This window comes from Acanthopagrus latus, chromosome 15 (assembly GCF_904848185.1).
Source record: "Acanthopagrus latus isolate v.2019 chromosome 15, fAcaLat1.1, whole genome shotgun sequence".
Lineage (NCBI taxonomy): Eukaryota > Metazoa > Chordata > Actinopteri > Spariformes > Sparidae > Acanthopagrus > Acanthopagrus latus.
The window spans coordinates 15,668,477-15,688,035 of NC_051053.1; the positions used below are offsets into that span (position 1 = coordinate 15,668,477).

Below are 19,559 nucleotides of genomic sequence, written 5' to 3' on the forward strand. Positions count from 1 at the left end.
TGACTAGCTGCGAGGACAGCTGACACGCTAGTGTTTCTGTGCAGGTTGAGGACATGGCTGCACTTGAAAGACACAGAAGAAAGCGTTAGTAGAGTTCATAATAAAGTGCAAATTTACTTTTCGGAATATTGTACATGGAATAGTCCTTGTATGACAGTGTTTCTTGCAGGTAGAAAAGTTAAATTCGAGATTAATATTGCTGATTCAGCAGTCGGTGCTGCGGAGGGTTGAGCGGAGCTCTAAAGTGGATTTCATTCTTGGAAGTGTCTGACAACAAGGTTAAAGATCAACAGCAGAATCCGGATAACATGGTTTAGCTTCAAAAGAACTAAATCTGGGCTCCGCTTAACGTAGATCCTAGAAATCCAAATTAGAAAAACACTCTAACGCTTTAGATTAAAGTCTTACCGGGTAAGTACGCTATTGTTACGATCTAATAGCGTACATGTACACTTCATACATATATGTAGGTACTGGGAAACAAGATGTGAAATAAGTGGGTGACAATTCAGGATATTACAGAGAATGTATACTTATTTATACTCCGTATATACTTATTTATACTATTTTTTAACTGCTGAATAATTTGGATGTTTCATGCCAATTCACAAATGTTTGCAAACTCATGCTTAGATGGAAGGCTGAACATTGCAGACATTATGTGTGCTAAACGTTAGCACTGAAGTAGACTGCATGCTGATGTTAGCATTTAGCTCAGAGCACACCATTCAGTAAATTCTATAAAACACAGGATGAGATCATGTACTGTCAGCTGTGTCGCCAGAGGAATCAAAATCATTCAACAAAACACATTTCATGCAGTTTGTAAGTCACTCTTTATTTTGCAGCGTTAATATTAGGAACTCCCATTCTGTAGTTTAAAAAAGTTGAACTTAAAAGTACATCAGTGTCAGAAAAGGCAAACGTGAATTTGAATAGCACTCAGCAGCACTCTTCACTTTTTGGGTGGTGGCAGTGCGCACCATATGCAGCTGACCTGTCTGACGTCATGTTCATCACAGCAGCTGAGAAAATGTTCCTACTGCCACTCACCCAGGCTGACTGTGAACGTCACGAGAGTAAAACACAAAGTCCCCCTGTAGTTCACCAAATATCCAGCTGAGGGCAGATTCATCAAGAAAACTCTGCTCCTGTTATTGTCATTACCAATAAAAACCTTATATTGTCATTTTTATAAAATGTGCAACTTTGTAGCCTGTGATTTATTAAGAAAAATGAATGGAATGAAACTGCGCTGCATTATCATCACAGGAACACAGCCAGTAGTGTAAACTAAGTAAGAAAACTTGTAGTCTAGACTGGGGTCACACCAGTACAGAGGTTTCCCAGGATACAGTGGTATGAAAATTGTTAGTGTTATTAATGAAATATATCAGGTTTATATCTAATTTCATGTCAGTTAGGACAATAACAATTATGATAATTGCGTAATACTGTGATATTTTCTGGGATGGTTATCGCTGTTGCGACCCGAGTGTAGACTTCACTTCAGTACTCTTATGTTAAAAGAAACAGTACAAGAGAAAAGGCTCAGATGTCTTCCTCTACTCGCCCACTTCCTCATATCGACAAGAAAAGCGGTGGAAGAAAAAGCAGAGGAAACAAGGAAGAGAATGATTTTCCAGATTCATCTATTGTTGTTCCGTAGGCTTTCTCCTGCTGGCATCAGTGTTGTTTGGGACGCTCGGGGTCGTACTTGAGGAGCAGACCGAGCGAGGCAAAGCCAAACAGAAAGGTCTGACCAAACCACAGGCAGCGAGTGGTCGTGTCGTTGATGCCTTTCTTGCTGCAGAGAGACAGAAGAGAAACTATTAACAAAACTCAAGTTACCAGCCGTTTCATGTGTCCAATGGTAGCTGCTCATTCCCAAGGCCCTCAATTTCAAATCAGAACCATGAAAACTTTACTTTAGAATGTAACTGATGAATGACAACACTGAATAAAGAATGAGGTCATGAATATACATATATATAGGTAATATGTATGTATACACACACACACATACAGTGCCTTTTATTCTTCTCATATTATTTTTCTTTATCTATTATCTTGTTATATCTGCTGTGTGATATCTTCTGTTCTAGAGGGAGCAACTGCAACATATGTCATTTCCCCCATGGGTGGAGTATTCCTGATTCTGTTTCTGAAGTTTGACACGAGTCTTTAGGCTTTCAGGGGGAACTGTAAACCTTAGAGGAGCTCTCATTTCATAATAGAAGCTAGGGGGACAGACTTGTACACACTAGACCACAGCACCATCTAGTGGACAACTGTGTTATTGTCGTTCTTACCTGCACATCTTCAATGCAACGTAGGCCTCGTAAAGGTGGATAGCGACCGTGGCCCACCACCTGTGACAAAGAGAAATATGTTGAAATTATGGCTGAACGATACCAAAGATCACACTGTCATTATTTCTGACAGACACTGCGAATGCCATATGATTCAAATGACACTTTCTTGCATCTGGGTTTAACCCTAACCCTAACCCTAACCCACTTAGCGATATTGCAATTTCAATAACATTGCAATTAATTGTGCTGCCTGGTTGAACCACAGACTTCATGTTGAATTCAACAATAATCTTCACAGTATCCTTAAGAGATTGTCACTTTAGTTCTGAATTCACATGCAGTGTAAGAACTTGTCGAAACTTCACACCATGTTTTGTTTCCCCTCATCCAAAGATGTGCAACACCCAGCCGCCACTGTCACATGACAACCACTTAGATTAAACACTTCACAAATATCAAACCATTAAACACTGAGTGATGTTTTCCATCTTAGCCATCTAATTAGGAAATACTTAATGGCTGTCTTATTTGTCACATGACTTAACAACAAAACATCACCTATTAATCTCTATGTTAATATTCTACTGCTGCTGCAGCAGTCATGTGACTTAAACGACTTATACTACCAGCGGCGGAGGTGGTGGTAACGATCTGTAAACGAGGAAAAGCATTAGTTGATTAAAGAGTGTATTTGAGCCTCGTGAGGGTGCTTTTCACGTCATTGATTCTCACTGACGCTGCTCATCTCTCTAGAAAACCTGAGGATGTATTTGCCTTTTCCTCTAATGAGGAGAAAATCCCAACACTTTTTAATATTAGAGTATGTGAAACAAGAGACTTGGTGTTTTTTAGATCGAGCTCTGAAATGTTCTGTATCAAACAGTCAAACTGTAGCCACAGTAACTGTTTTTTTTTTAATTATAGATAACTACCACAATCCAGTGTAAGAAAGTGACAAGAATATGTCCCATGCCAACAGGAGGCAATGTTTCAAATCACCTGTAATCACTTACCCTTTGTACATAAGGTCAGCATAGTTATCCACGAGGTATCTGCAGAAGGTACCAAATGCACCAAGGTGCTGATATGGGATTGTTTCTGGCGCAAACACGATCAACTGCAAAATCAGACAGAGTAGTTCAGAATTAACCCATAAAAAACCCCCACAAAAATATGCCTTTCCTTTACTCATCTATGACAGTAAACTGAATATCTTTGGGTTGTGAACAAAACAAGACATTTGATAAGTTATTTTAGGTTTTGGGAAACACAGCTCAACATTTTTGGATGTTTTGCGGACCACATGAATAATCGATAAATTGCGAAACTGATCAGCAAATTAATGAAAATTATCTTTAGTACGGCCCGTAAGCATACTAATACTCTGAGCGAGGCATGACCTTTTCATAACTTCTTTAATTCAAACTCACTGAAATCAAAGGGCTGTTTGTGTTGATGACATTCCAGTAATCTGCCACGCATTACATGGCACACAGCTGACATGAAGAAGTGCAATAGGTTTTTCATTTTAAGGCTCATTTGGTGGTCTGATTTTAATCTTGGAAAATCCAATGCGGGTTGACATGAAGTAACATCTGTCTGCTTTCATGAATGGCTCCTTGCAGCCACATTTATCATGAGTGTAACAGTTGCAGAGACCAGAAAATGGCAGCCTTGTTGTGAGATGTGTTCCTGAAATTAAATTGGATGCAGTTCTGGAGGAGAATCAGTTCTGCGTCGTGTTGGGAGTTTTGGTGGGTTAGCATTCAAGTCTTGTCAAGCTGCCTTCAGCAACATCGTCTTCCATTTTTCAGCATCGCATAGAAAGAAATTCAGTAAAAATACAGCCCTGCTGCATTTTCTGAGCCAAATGGCGAAAGGCTTTCAAACAAACTTGATCATGACACAGATTAGTAAATGCATTTAATATTTTTGTGATATTTATGATATTTCAGTTAGTAGCCTAGAGGAAAGGACTCCATTTATACATTTACACCATCTACTAGTTTTTTCTAGCTAGCTGGTACCATGTGGGATGTAGCTCAGCTTTTTGTTGATCTATTTCCGTTCACTCTTGTTAAATGAGCCAACTCATTTAACTGAAGTTCAACAGAACTAACTTGTTGGGCGTTTAAATCATGTGCGCCTATTTCAAAGTTTACGATTTACCATTTGTATTTACTGTGAAAATTTCCATTGCAATGCTCAATATAGTCAAATGTTTGCTTTTATCTGCCTGTTAATTACATCCTGAGCAAATTTCCATTGTATTCCTCTCATTTACCATAATTCCATTTGTGACATTCAAACCAGAATTCTAAAGCCATATTTCTTTTGTCTTTAAGTCTAAACCTCTAAACATGTAACACTGTGCTACTCCACTATTGTCCTCTCCTGTCACTGTGACATGTCAGGTATGTGTCCGTATGGACTATGACTGGTTCATGGAAAACACAAAGGGATATTGTTGGAAGGGCCCCTCCGTCCAGAGGCTGCAGTCCAGTTATGGTTTGCATGTCACACCTAAAGGCGGAACTATGTTTCTTAAACTAACACTGATTGTGCAATACCTTGTAAACAACCAACCCTGTTGTGTATTTGCCATTTAATCACAGCACTACACATTACTACACCAGTCTACATTAGTGTGTACGTGGCAAGTTGTATGAACAAGTGACAGTACGCGTGCATTTTAAAGAGAATGACCTGTTATATGTACCTATCATGAAACCCCAATATCTATCTATTAGCCCATTAGCCTCAGTGCACCTGCGGTGTAACCACAGTAGGAGGGAGTGTTAGCCTTCTGCAGAGTCAGGAAACATCTCTAACCTACTTACTTAAAGTAACGTGTCATATTACGAATGACACGTTGCTGTTTGCTTATTATAAGACAACACATAGATATCGGGGCAAACACTACCTAGAGTCAGTCAAGCAGTTGACGGCAAGCTTGTCCGGTGGACTTCGTACAAAAGTTTGTCTGACCTGTGCTCCTTTCACAATACTGAAGGATTCCCGATAAGATTAACTATCAACATATCAGCGATTTGGCAATGACCTCTGATGCTACTTTACCGACATATGAACATTTTCACCAATTATCAAGTGTTAAACGACAATACAGGAAAAAACAAAAAAACAAAAAACTATAGCAAACATGAATTTGAGAATATCAAGACAACCCGGACGACATTTCACGCAACACAACACGGTGGTATTTACATTACCGGGGAGAAATAATGTGGAAAAACCTCGTATTTACTCTGTCGGACTTCGATTATAGGTAAATTTAATAAACTTACAGTGAAATATGCCACTGAGAGTGTCACGGTGACAATCCAAAACAGGCTGGTTCTTTTAAAGAAAGCGCTTCCATCACTTTTAGCCATTGCTGATGCTGCTGCTGCTGCTACCGCTCTTCGTTGGTCCCGCTGTCAAATGTGACCGTGTGAGAACATCAGTGAGAGTAAAACTGAAGTGACCGCAGGGCAGGGTGTATAATTGAGGCGTCATTACACTGAAAAGTATATGAAAAAAAAAGCACACTAAACCACCCTCTGTTATTGATATCTACTTAATTATCAATGTTGAGTTTTTTGTGTGTATTTCACATTTAAGACGTACAATAAGCTGCACAACACAGAAGTTTGCGGAGGCTTTTACCATTTAATTGTCAGGCCTAATTATGTAAATTCAAGGGGCATTTTGTGAACTGGGAAGATTTCAAATATGTTCAAGGAGATGCTAAGATAATAAGACTGTCTTATGTAGCTGCATAGCCTGTGATTATGTGCAGAGATTGTATTGGACCAGTGTCAAATGCTTCATTTATCTGATTTAAAAAAAAAAAAAAAAATGACACAGCAGATTGTGACAAATAGAAATATAGTATCTTAGTTTTACAGACATACTATTGTCTTACCCTGTAGTGACACTGATAAATTCAAACTCCAATGGGAACGAGATCAGGGAAAACACTTACCACTCTGGCTCACATGGACCATGGACACTAATAAAGGAATATATAAAACTAGAGGCATTTAATTTATCATTTTGGATAAGGAGGCCTGCAGCAGCATGAACCAAAGATCAAGAAATAGGATTTGAAAAATATATACTAAGCTGGATTTACAATGACAGGAATTCTATTCTGTTCTTAAAAGATAATCTGTGTATATTTTACAGTAACCTGTCACCATTCTTTTTTTCAGTTCAATTCATTTTGCTACACAGAACAAAACCAGTGTTAAAAAATCACCAATATCATAAGAGCTGAATGATTCTTTGTTTGCCTAAAATTTGTTTAAAACGCACACGCATTCCTCTCTTCTTGTCATTTTGTGTGATTTTTCTTTCAAATTAAATTGTAATTGTAAATTGTTAAGTTGTATTTTTGCCTTCTCAATACATGTCCTTCATTCACAGACATGTACAGGCAACACTGCAGTTTTCTGTTTGGAGGATTATGCTTTTTGTAATTACCATGAGGAGATAAGATGATCAGGTGACTCTTTTTCTCTCAAGTATGCTGATCTCTGTAGTGGCAGGATCAAACTAAACAAAGCTCTTTATAGTGATTTTGCATTAGCTGAATAGCCTCCAGTACATGCTGAACCAGTGTTTGGTTATCATTAATCAATCACTCATTGTATGTAAACTTGTGTCTAATCTGCTGAAACGGTTTATTGATAATTGACCCTTTCCTATTTTATTATTTTATCAGACTAATTTCAGATAATGAAATACACGCCACACATTTTTCTTCATAAATATATCCAGAAATCATCTGATTTATTTCACAGTGGTGAGTTTGGCAGCTTCCACAGTGGGGAGGAGTGTTTTGTATAACGTCTGATGGGATTTGGATAAAGCATAGAGAGAGTTGGTGGGACTCTGAGGAGCCGTCTCCACACAGACATTGATTCTGTGAGTTGTCCAGATAAAGATAAAAAGAAACACTCCTAGCTTATTTTGGTTGCATTAGATAACTCCAGTAGACTTCAAGCTGCATTGTTTTCTTACACATACAAATACTGTAAATCTGTCTCTGCACTTTGCCCTTTTGTACTGTTTGACTTCAGATTCGGCATGTTAGCATTTTCATTTTCATTGCAATTGACATGTAGCTGATGCTCAGAAATCATTACAACCAAGGACTCAGAACTATTTGAGAACGGGCACCTTACATCTACACATACAGTTAGTGTACATACAGTATATAATGTGTTCACGTAATTACATGGCTGTTTTGCTGCAGCATGTCAAATGTGACATATTGAGGTTAAAGGTCACAGCATCTGCATACAGCTCAGTCGAAGCCTGGACATGTTAAACAATTTGACAAGCTTGCCTTTTACTTTGACACACCTATTCAGTGTAATGAGGCGGCTGTGTAACAGTCCAATTCATCACTGAATAATTACCCTGCTTTGTTTTTGCTCTTGTGATAGCAGGGAGCTGCTCTGCATCTGAATAGAAAAACAGGAGCCACTGATAGGCTTCAGCTCAGAATGTTGTTTTGTGTCCTGCCGGGGTCTGTGAGTTAAATATTAAGACTATTGTTGGTTGATCAGTGTTTGACAGTTTGCCAAGCCGCCTCTGTTTGTGTTTAACACTAATCAGATGACTTCCAGTAGCCTAATCTGAATAAAAGGGCAGCCATGAAACATTATGAAACATTATGTAACATGATTATATTTATATATATATATATGAAATTGTTTTATGACCCTAACCCTATTATTTAACAATAGCAAAACAGACAAATCATGGATGAGACTGATATAACAAAGATGTTCAAGCTATTTGACATTTCACATATCCAGCAGCACAAAAACGCAAACAGTCACATGTGTGTCATCTTATAATTAAGTGGTATCGATGAGCCTGACGATAACAGTGAGACTTTCTTTTGTCTCCCCCTAAAATCATCCTGCAGTGTGCCATATTCGCCAATGACCTTGCCATCACTCAGATAGGGATTAGGTGATAAGGGGGGCGTGGGGGTGGGGGGCACTCTGGTCAGAATACTTCTGTTAGCCACCCATCCTCAAAGGAAAACGACACCCCACCCCAACACTCTGTTCTGCCTTTACCATGGCCTTCTGGGCTCTCAGGTGATCAATATAAAAGGTACCCTGACACAAGCAGGAGACACAGCCAGAGATCCTCGGTGAAGGAACACACTCACACTGACCTCTGTCACATCAGAACTCTATTAGAAATCCATTTGCTTTCAGAGCTTCATTCATTTCTCTGCTGCCATGTGGAAGGACTCAAGCAACGGTAAGAAAAGCTTTATAATCTTTACAAAACAAGTGTGTCTACCTTTTGCAAGAACAATCTTTTTGTAGTCTGCTTTGCCTCACAACTGCAGCTGTGTTTTAGGTTTTGCAAACTGTTCGCACAATGTAGTGGCCCTGGATGAAGTAGTTCAGTGCCAGGTGGAGTGTGACTAAGACTGGTATGATTAAGACAGGTACTGTCATGCACTAAGCCTCCTTGAATTAAATTCAGATTTTTCTGTGAAGTTTTGCAAACACTATTGTACACATGCACACCATATCAGGATGGAAAAACTAAAACTTCTTCAGGAATTTGCATATATTTGAATGAGGTTTGGTTTAAACAGTCAAACTTGAGAAAAAAAACCTTGGTTACATGGGATACATCACTGTGCAGAGAAAGATTCTCTGTGAATTAGCCCTTTACTTTGACTGAAAATTGGCTTGATAACAACATTCTTGACTGATCCTGATTTATTAATAAACTTGATTTGGCTGCATATACAGCATCAGACAGCATCAGAGCAATGCAAAAAGGAGAGGCAAGGCAGACTTTGAATGAATGAAGTCTTCTGTATAAGCTTATTGATTAACCAAAAAGCCCCTGGTGCACCAAAAAATGCAGAATGTGCGGGGGGAAAAAAAGAAAAGTAGTATTATGGATCTTTGATGTGGAACCTGCCTGCTCCCTCCTCCCTCAGATGATGTCAGACCTGTGGCCTCCAGCGGCGGCTCCTCTCGCAGCGCCAGTCGCAGAAAGAGGACCAGCTTCTCCAAAGAACATGTGGAGCTCTTGCGTGCCACCTTCGAGACCGACCCGTATCCTGGCATCAGCCTCAGAGAGAGCCTGTCCCAGACCACAGGCCTGCCCGAGTCACGCATCCAGGTACAGTGGCCCAGAAAATCTCACATAGCAGAATCCTTGAATCGTTTAGAGGCAGTGAAATTGTCAGTTCAGATTCATTTAGGACGTATCTTTATTTAGCTGTTGTTTCAAGATTCAATACGTGCGCGCTTTTTGCATTACAACACAACACACAGGAAGATGTAAAGTTTTGTAAGAAGTTTTGCACTGTGGTTTCTTATCGTGCAAAGGCTCTGTTTTCAAATGCATCCTGCATAGAATTGTTGATAGCGCTACCACTCTGTCACTGTATTTCTTTATCTGTAAAGATGACACAAGCTTTTTTTTATCAGCATCTTATTTGAGGTGACAGATAAACTGTACAAAAGGCTCTGACAGCTGACAAATACTAGATATATCGCCCCTGCGGATCTACTGGTGCCTGTTTGCCCAGAAAATGATTAACAGAAACAGAATGTGTTGTTATGTGTGCTGTCCTGATCTGAATCTAAGCTCCTGTTTTTTTTTTCTTTCTTTCCTGTCCAGGTGTGGTTCCAGAACAGAAGAGCTCGCACCCTGAAGTGCAAAGGAGCCAAGAAGGCGCTGTGGCAGGCTGATAGCCCCGTCCGCGATACACCTCATGCTGTAGCTGGCAGGGGAGCGCAGGTCGGTTCAGTCCACCTGCCTCATCAGGTCCCTCCGCCAGCCTACCCAACCCAGGTGAAGGAGGAGATGGAAGAGGCCTGCTTCTATGGGCAGTGCCCCCCGCCCTACTCCACCACTGAGGAGCACTATGGCTCCATGTATGGGCTCCAGCAGGGGAGACCACTGGGAAGCAGCTCCAGCCCACCCTTGAGAGGCTTCTGGTCCCAGCCAGGCAGCCAGACCTCCCCTGTCCAACCCCTGTGGTGCCAGTCTCCTCGGGAAATGAGAAGCTACAGTTCAAGCTTCATGTACCCAGGATCAGCGGAGCAGCAGATGTACATGCCCCAATCCCAATCCCACTCCTCAACTCCAGACACGCCTGATTCTGGATACTGGGATGCCAATCTGGAGGACAGCCCACTATTGGAGGTTAACTACAAACAGCTGGAGGATTCTTGGAATGGAGCGAATGTGGAAGGCTGCGAGGAGTCCGGACGTCCAGCGCTGGTGCAGCAGGCTGCTCCGCTGCCTGAGCTTTCCCTGCAGGAGATTCTGGGGGAGTTGAATGAGGAATGGCTGGGAGGAGACGGACTGAGCTGCCAAGCTACTGGGGATAAAATGGCTTTCTGCTAATGACTCTGTGACAACAATTTGCAAAGGACAATTAGAAAATCATTTGTATTATTTTGATTTTAGCTATTTGAGATGTGTGTTTCGTAGATGTGGACATGAAAAGTCCAAAAATGCTGCCGAACTTCTGGAAATGGGATCCATCTCAGAATCCCACAATCCTACATGACGTTATTTATCCCACATTGATGACTTTGACTGCATGTATTTATTCATTATTTATAACCTTTATTTATGATTTTCTGCACTTTTATACAAAATAAATCAGTAGTAAATACTTTCCTTTGTCTTCATTATTCAATTGAAGACAATATTCAATTACTTGGGGATGATTAACAACAAATAAGATCTGGTTCTGTTAATGTCACAAGGAATTCCTCTGGTATCCAGATGTGACACATCTGCTGTGTAGAATAGCTGGAAGAAGAAGAAGACCATGCAGTGCAGCCAGCAGATGGTGCCTGTGAGAGGGATAAGAAGATCTGTCTGAGCTGAACTTCCTCTGAGGGAATACAAAGCCCAAAATTAAGGTTAAAATGTTCTCATTTTAGAAATAGGATTTTTTTTCTTTTTCTATTGAAATGGAAATTCCTCTTCTCTTTTCTCCTCCATGACCATACCATATCTCAACTGAAAAGCCTCTGCAAATCAGTTTGAGTAATTACTTTTAATTATTTTTATTATCAACAGAGACTTTAAAAGTTCCTAGAATAACAGTTTCAAATCACGTTCGATGGTACAGTGTCTTGTAATGGGGCGAATGGTGTCTCTCTGCCTCCCTATGACGTGTTTCTGCACTATGTAACTTCAGTGAGAGGGTAGGATCACAGCGATACATACATGTTTACATCAAGATTAGAATAATAAGAAAAGAAGTTTTCAACACATAACATTGTTATGATGTAATGCGTTTTGTTTTTAGTTATCACCTACATTACGTCTGACAAATTGTTACAGACCTGACAATTGCATTTACAACAGTGGTGTTGCACCAAGAGAAGATAGGGATGCCGCTTTTTCCAAAAATGAAGGTTGAATGAATTTAAAATGACACATAATTTGTTCAAATGTTGTCAAATACACTGACCTGTTATTTGAATCCCTGATCTTCACCTTAACCTGATCGGGTAACTTTGTTGCCTAAACCTAACCAACCTTTGAATGGCAAGTTGAAATATTTGTATAAATCCTATCTGAAAAAAACAAATTCTGCCCACACACAGGACACAAACTCTCATCTCTCATCCACACTCACAAGTGCAAGATGGTAGACATGCTCATAGATGTGAGGTCAAATACACAAATTATTAAAAAACACCCATCATGAACGCATAGTACTGGCTGAGACGGACATGGAGCTCGCTGAAGCGTGCACTGGTACACCGTTAAAAACCACAACCATCTGGGTGAAATAGGGTGAAATGAAAGTAGCTGAAAAAATATCGAATGACATGATTAAGTTTCAATTCATATTATCAACTGGAAAAAATATTAAACTTTTTTGCAAACTATAAAGACTACAAGCTTATGAGACTATAAATCATTACATTTCTTTTTTACACTCCAGTTTCTTTTTTAACAGCGTTATGATGTAAACAGTCACATCTTTGACATTGGGGGTCCACAAACACTGCACTCTCTTGCTGCTTTCCCTTGCAGACCCTCAGCTCGTCCCACATCAGGCACTGAGGGTTAAACTGTCAGGTCAAGATGACAGAAATCTCATCTTGTCACCATCTGCCGACAGCCCCCTGTGTGTGTCAGCCTTGTGCTTTGCCCTGACCTGGAGACCACGACACATATTTCTATATCAAACGTGAACTGGATAAAGCCCGGGACAGTACACAGGATGTTCGGCTTGAGGTCTGACACTGTTTCCCGCAAACAATGAAATGTGCTTATGTTGTTTACACCGTTTTGGCCTCCTGCCTTCATCATCAAGATGAGAGGAAGGGTGTTGTCCCTTTTGTTGGTGTCTGGAGGTGGTTCCTGTTCCCAGAACATACAGGAGGGAATTGTGGCTTCAGCCTCCTGTACTCACTAAAGATAGATCAGCTGAGGAAATGTCGCAGACTGTCGGCATCTGACGTGTGTCGGGCAGGTGTTCACCAGCACATGACGTTCAGAAAACAAGCTGTAGACTACGCAAGTGGCCTACACCATTGTGAGCCTGCACTGGACTGGTCTACCTATGTTGCTCTGCAATTAATTGGTGGTGGTGTTTCTGTTCAACTGTTGAGTTTCTTCATGTGCTGAGAAGAGCAGTGACACGTCAAACCTGATGAGGCACAAGGATGGAAAATTTTAAGTGCTCTGCAGCCAATCAGACTCCAGCTACCAATCAGACTCATCACAGTTGTTGTGGTCTGTGTTGCCTAGAGTAGGACTTCAACATATCTACAGTGTATCTGCAACGTAGATTCAACACAGAAGTACAAACATATATTCGTATGGGGGAAAGTAGCCAATAGCTTACATGTCATATGTTTTTGAGAATGTGACCATTGATTTACAAGTACACAATATAGGAATGCTCTGTTGTGGAAGTGTTGTACTCCTTTTTTGCTGAACTCTGACATATTGTATTGTTCTGTAACTTCTATAAATCTTGGTATTAAATGATCAGTCAACCTTTCTGTCTTTTCTAGGTGCAGGTTTGAGGCAAAGCTTATGGATGTGTGGGTAGAGGCCTGGTGTTGATTCACCTCATCTGTTGTTTTGCTCTTTCTTTAATGAGACTGTTGAGGCTGATTGTCTGTGAATTCTTTGTTACTTGTATGACGGCACCTCCTGTAGCCCCACTGTGTTAAATGTGAAAATGAAAGTAAAAAGTTGTTCGCCAAAAATAAAGGAACGTGGTACCTTTGTCGTGTCAACTACATTAGTAGACTCACAATGTTATGTTATATAACAGTACATTTGGTACAATTATATAAATATTTAGGACCAAAAATGTCTCCAGATGAATGCCAGTGTCGCTCGGTGTCTGCTGGATGTGGGGGCCAAACAATCAGTAGACAGAAGTTCAGTTATCATAGGCAAAGGCGTTAACTGCACAACAGCGATTTGAGCTAAATGCTAACACCAGCATGTTAACATGCTAATACAGTGCTCTGATCTAAACATTAGTGATATGTTAGCATTGATCACTGAACACTGAACGCAAAGTTCATCTTAGGACGGTGTGAGCGTCACTCATTTTGCACAAATTTTTTCATAAATCCAACTCATTGGAAAAATGGCGCTAGATATAAAAAAAAGTCAGTGGATCAATAAAGTCATTAAGGGCCAAGAATATCTGTACCACATTTCATGCAAAGTCAATTCAATAATTTGTATCTGAAAGATCATTGCCACAGTGTCACATTACAGGTGATCATTTCAAGTATTGATTATGTTTTCACATTTGGGCATTCAGGTGATGTAAAATTAAAGACAGCGGGACACAAGATTCAATTTTATTTGTATAGCCCACAGTCACAAAAATTAAAATTTTGCTTAAAGGGGCTTCACATTCTTTACAGCATTTGGCACTCTCTGTCCTGAGACGCATTGTAATTGATCTCCCAAAGCTGCACACAGACAGAAATTATTAAAACTGGAGCAGATGACGGTGATCTGTTTCATAACTCCTCTTCAAACTGTCAACAACCCTCGGAATCATGTTGCCTGTGAAATTGGAAATACGTAATGGGTGCCATCATGTTCCTTTTGAAATACAAGGGGGGAGTGTTGATGATGCTTGTTTACCTTCACGAAAAAAAACACAAGCCAAGAATGATGTGATCCTTCGACAGCTCCCACGCTGAATATTCCTATGAGTCAGCCGTGAAAAACATCATTATCCAGCAGACCTTAGATGTCGGTGCGAACGGGACCTTCTTCATTTCACAATCTTCAAAAGAAACACTCATGGTGCTAATCATCTGTCTCTGTTTACTGTAAATGGCTTGGCCCATGTCTCCTCATCTTGACCTTGTTACGATCAGCAGTGGTTGCGCAACACAGACATTTCCTCTAAAACTACACTCAGTTATGCTGAACCCAGCGCTCAGTATGCAGTGTGTAACATCATATGGTTTATCATGTGGTTCAGGGTTACTAAATAATACAAAAGTCAAAACCCTTTGACCATTAGCCCACTTCCAGACATGTTGTCGTCCACTTGTAATCAGCTGAGTGTTTCATGTGATGACGGTTGTGAGTGTGGTTGGAGGTGTCTGGTGCTGTTTTGATATGATTAGCATGTCTGACATAGCCCAAATTCTCCTGCAGACGACGTCTACATACTCGCTTGTCACACACACAACCTGAAGAATGATTATCAAACTCCTTAACTAGAACACTGGAGGTGAATTACCATTATCCTACACTTACTGCAACACACACAAAGCAATAAAACAGTAAACTGTCTCTAAGAAATGGTCTCATTTAGCTCCTGCTCACCAAACACAAAGTGTTAACAGCTCTAGTGTTGAACAAACTGGGGGCAGACAGGCATGTGAGTGATGGTCCTCAGCTGCCGGCAGTTCCAGGGATGAAGCCTAACCTTCACTAAAAATATGGCCTGTAATTTAACCAAACCCTCCCAGGGAGTCCATGTTGGCCACACGCTCTAATTTAGGAGCTCATCTGAGAGCTCTGTGATTGCACTGCGCCACTCTCTCCCGTCCACCGCCTCATCCTCGGCCTGCACGTCCAGGCTGTGATTGATGTTGGTCAGTGACAGGGAGGAAGTGAGTGTGTATGTGTGTGTGTGTGTGTGTGTGTGTGTGTGTGTGTGTGTGTGTGCTGTACGTGCATGTGTGTGTGCCTGCCTGCTCATACGTGCGTACTATACGATATGGAAGATAGTATCTGGAAACTGGATAGGAGACATGAGATCGAAGAGCTCTTGCATTTGTTTGCCTTTCCGAAAATAGAACAGCGGACCACTTGCTACACAGACAGCAGTCCACTGCAAATACACCGATGTAATACTATACTATTGGATGTGTTTGTTTTCATTCATGTTCATTCAAAATACACATACACACAATTTCATTTCTATTCAAACTTCATCGACTTCTGCTGAGAGTAGTGGGCAGGCATGTATTTTTGTTTACATGTTTTGTTTACAGGTGAATATGCTGAGATGCAGAATGTTGCAGACCAATATATTTTATTGAGGCCTCCATCATTTAAACTTAGCTCCATACAGAAATAGACTGTTGATATTAAATGTCATCCATGGGGGAAATAAGGTCAGCAGCTCGCTAATGAACTCCTGGGAAGCAAGGTCTTCTAGTGTACGCCGGTGCTCACATATAATACAACGGCCTAATAAAGCTGATACACTGCATGGACACAATATGCGCCCTTCAGAAAGTGTCCTTAGAAATAATGGAAGTTTTACATGGATACCTCCCTACAGGAGTATAAGAGGAATGTTCATGAGAAAGCAAGGAGATAAATCACGTGAGGATGGGTAAGGTGACATCAGAAACTCATTATTAAGGAACACCAATGCACAATATGAGTATCAAAATTAAAGTTACAGTATTAACACGGGGGGATTAAATGTCTTTATTCACTCTGGGTTCACGATACTGCTCCTCGTTGCAAGTTACTCTGCCTTTTGTTTCACTCATATGCCTCCTCAATACAGGCAGGTAGGAACCAATATTCACTGTGGTGTTAGGTAAAGGGACATGAAATGCAACCAAAATGTTATACCTGTAAATATGCAAATAAAATAATTGTTGAAGTGCTATAAATAATAAAGTCCAAAACAATGCTGTGAAATAATTTGTACTGATATATATATAATTTACCACAGTATACTGTGCAGCTTAATGAGCAACACAATCCATATAGCAAACTAAATTTATAAAAACTACCCAGAGAAGATCTTGTACAGTAATTCAGGTTACACTAGTATAGTCATGTCATCCCTGCATTATAGGTGCAATTTAAGACATTTCACGGTTTATTGGTCATTATGTTTTTATTCAAGAGACACACTGTAGTTATTTTGTCATAACGTGTCAGTTATGTGATAGCTTATAGTAAAAATATTGATACTTTGGGTTGGTAGGTCAGACCAGAGCAGCAGGATGTGACAACCTGGGAATGATGGTGTGTTCCATTTATCTTGGAAGTTGGAAGTGTGAGCTGGGAATAACTAGCAGTGTCAGCAATACCAGTTGTTAACAACACATTGTGCAGTATTTTGCTCATGGAAACACACAACACATCAACTGATAGCAGCTGTACAGTACGGTGTGTGTGGCGGTTTTAATGAGACACAAAAAACCCAGTATATTCTAAAGGTTTCAGGGCTGTTGATGCGCCAAGCAGCCATCTTGATTTTAAAGGTCGGAGCTGGTGAGGTCTAACAGAGACGCAAATCTGACTTCAGGTGGCGCTCCAGATAAAACTGGAAATTCTGACGATCCAGTTCAAATGAAACGCACCATGTGACTGAACCATCTTTCTACAGAATTGCTTGTTGCAGCTTTGCTATATGCTGCTTTTCGTCTTTTCAGCATCATCTCGCCGCCGTTTAAGTCCAAATATTCCCTTCATTTATAATCTTCAGAAGCCCAACAGATTTTTTTTTTTTTTTTGACAGCACACTGCAGAAACATGATATGAAATATACAAACCCTGGATTCATTTGTTATGGATGTATCCTCACATCAGATGACAAAGCTGGATGTCTCACTGCTGTAAAAACATAATTCCACAGGGAATTAAACATCCCTATGGAATAATGGTAGATTAATATTCAAACCTTTTTGGGTTTGCACAAAGGATTTTTACACAGTTTGTATATGCAAAAATGTCAACATGAAATATGATTTTTAACGTCGATACACATTTATAATCAGAGTAAGATGTGTAAACTTATTTATATGTTATCATGGCCAGTATAATAGATGAAGTCTGTTTGAGTGAGGATATACAGCAGACATGCACTACTTTGCCTTGTGCTCTGCACTGATTCTAAGTTATAGCTAGCCCACCTTTAAATTTAATGACACATCCCTGTGAGATTAATATCATAGAGATTGATGTTAGGAGCCTTGTATCGAGCTGTCAGTGTGAGGTGCATCCATCACAGATCATCCCAGTTCTGTCACTCCAGCTGAGAGCCCCCCTTGTTGCCAGCCTGCCCATCCCAGTGCAGAGAGCAGAGTCTCTAAAGCAACACCTTCAGCAGGAGTACTACATGTATGAGGTAATTGTTGTTTGGTCATGTGAGCTGCTGCAGCAGCTGTCAAATGTGATGATAGCAGGAGAATCCTGTGCCCCGCCCCCTGCAGCGGATTGGACAGCTCACAGCCGTCTAGGGACCATCAACCAAGAGATCAGCCTATAGACACACACAGAGTTCAGCCTCCACAGGAAAAAGAGAGAAAAGGTGAAAAGGAGAACTATGTAGTTTAGTGGCTATGGTGACATTTTACAGTGAAGTGCTGATACAAATAAAATAACTGATACATTCAGATATTCAGTAGTTTCAATAATATCCAGCACGTCGGGGTAAACATGTCTATTTAGTGTTTATAGTGTTTTTTAACTTTATAAATCTTAGCAGTCAGTTATTGCTTCATGTAAATTCAATGGTGTTTATTCTAAGTGTCTGATTTCCCCTTTTTACTGTTAGTAGTTTCTTGTTTTTTTTCACAGAATCAGCTTTCAGTGTCGTCCAGTTTCCTGTCAGCTGTGACTCAGCTGCGTTTCAGTGAAATGTGCAGTATAGAGTACAAGTTTTCTTTCTGATATTTTTCTGCTACTCCAACTTGTGCAATTTAAAAAAAAATGACTCAGTCAAAGTCACAAAATTCAAACAAAACAGAAATTACATCACACATTTGGTATATCAGACAAGACAAAGGAAAAAACGTAGATGACATGAAACATTCACTATGACTGAGAGCCCAAATTTACAGTCTAAACAAGCCACACTCTCCATAACAGGCTCATGAATGTATGCTGAAGTCATTTGTCTTCACCTCCCGGACCATTACGAATTAAGACATTTTCACAAAAGATTTCAATGATCGTGCATTTTCTCCTCACTTGCTATGGTGCATTTTTCTTGGTTTTAATATTTGATGGCTATCTCGAAAAAGGTTGTTTTTGAATGAAGATCAGTCAAACTATAACACATCAGATGACTGTCAACATATTCTTTCCACAGTATTTCAGTCGCAAAGAGTCTGTGAAAAGGAGAACATTTATTCGGAGATAAACATAAAGTTGATCCATATAAAGTACAGATGTGTACCAAGAAGCTGGATCATTTGTTGCTGTATACTTACAATCCAAGGAAAATGCAGTTATTTGTTAATTGACTCTGGTGACCCCTGGGCCTTTCTTAGAACCCCCTGGAGGTCCGAGCCCTCCCTTTACAAACATTTGGCCCGTGGAGCTGAGGGGGAAAATAATATAAGAGAGTGTGTGTGTGTGTGCGCATTCCTTTCTGTTTGTTGCTCGACGTGCTTTATTAAGAGGGTTATGAGTGCACTAATTCAAGGAGACAGCCCACACCTGGCCAACTGCACCACAGAGGTCAAATCTCTGTATCTCCCCTCCTTCTTTCACAAACACATACCTCCTCCTGTGGCGTCTCCATCTGCAGCTCCACAGCCCCATCTCGCATAGCCCATCCATCCTACCAAACAAACACACACACACACACACACACACAGGCACACGGCAGCACATTATGAGTGGATCCTCTATTAATCTCCTGGACCACAAAGTCATGCGAAAAGCCGACCGACATCCCTATTTAGAGCCTTAATGTTCATGAGTTAAGAGTTAGACTAAAGTTACAACATCTCAGTG

At 40.4% G+C, this 19,559-nt stretch overlaps 2 protein-coding genes and 1 long non-coding RNA gene across 3 annotated transcripts; 2 read left to right on the forward strand and 1 right to left on the reverse strand.

Moving 5' to 3' along the window:
* Positions 1–817: 817 nt before the first annotated feature.
* On the reverse strand, positions 818–5,778 carry tmem254 (transmembrane protein 254). Its single transcript, XM_037124968.1, has 4 exons — positions 5,621–5,778; positions 3,329–3,432; positions 2,313–2,372; positions 818–1,807 (listed from the first exon to the last, which is right to left on the reverse strand). The coding sequence occupies exons 1-4, from the start codon at positions 5,705–5,707 to the stop codon at positions 1,687–1,689; spliced, it is 372 nt and encodes a 123-aa protein (XP_036980863.1). The 5' UTR covers positions 5,708–5,778; the 3' UTR covers positions 818–1,686.
* On the forward strand, positions 3,439–8,792 carry LOC119034179. Its single transcript, XR_005079491.1, has 3 exons — positions 3,439–4,729; positions 8,558–8,603; positions 8,706–8,792. It is a non-coding gene; the product is annotated as an uncharacterized LOC119034179 (long non-coding RNA).
* Positions 8,793–8,978: 186 nt separating this feature from the next.
* Positions 8,979–10,724, forward strand: LOC119034056 (homeobox protein SEBOX-like). The gene is made up of 3 exons (XM_037124759.1): positions 8,979–9,012; positions 9,304–9,488; positions 9,993–10,724. The coding sequence occupies exons 1-3, from the start codon at positions 8,979–8,981 to the stop codon at positions 10,722–10,724; spliced, it is 951 nt and encodes a 316-aa protein (XP_036980654.1).
* The last annotated feature ends 8,835 nt before the right edge of the window (positions 10,725–19,559 follow it).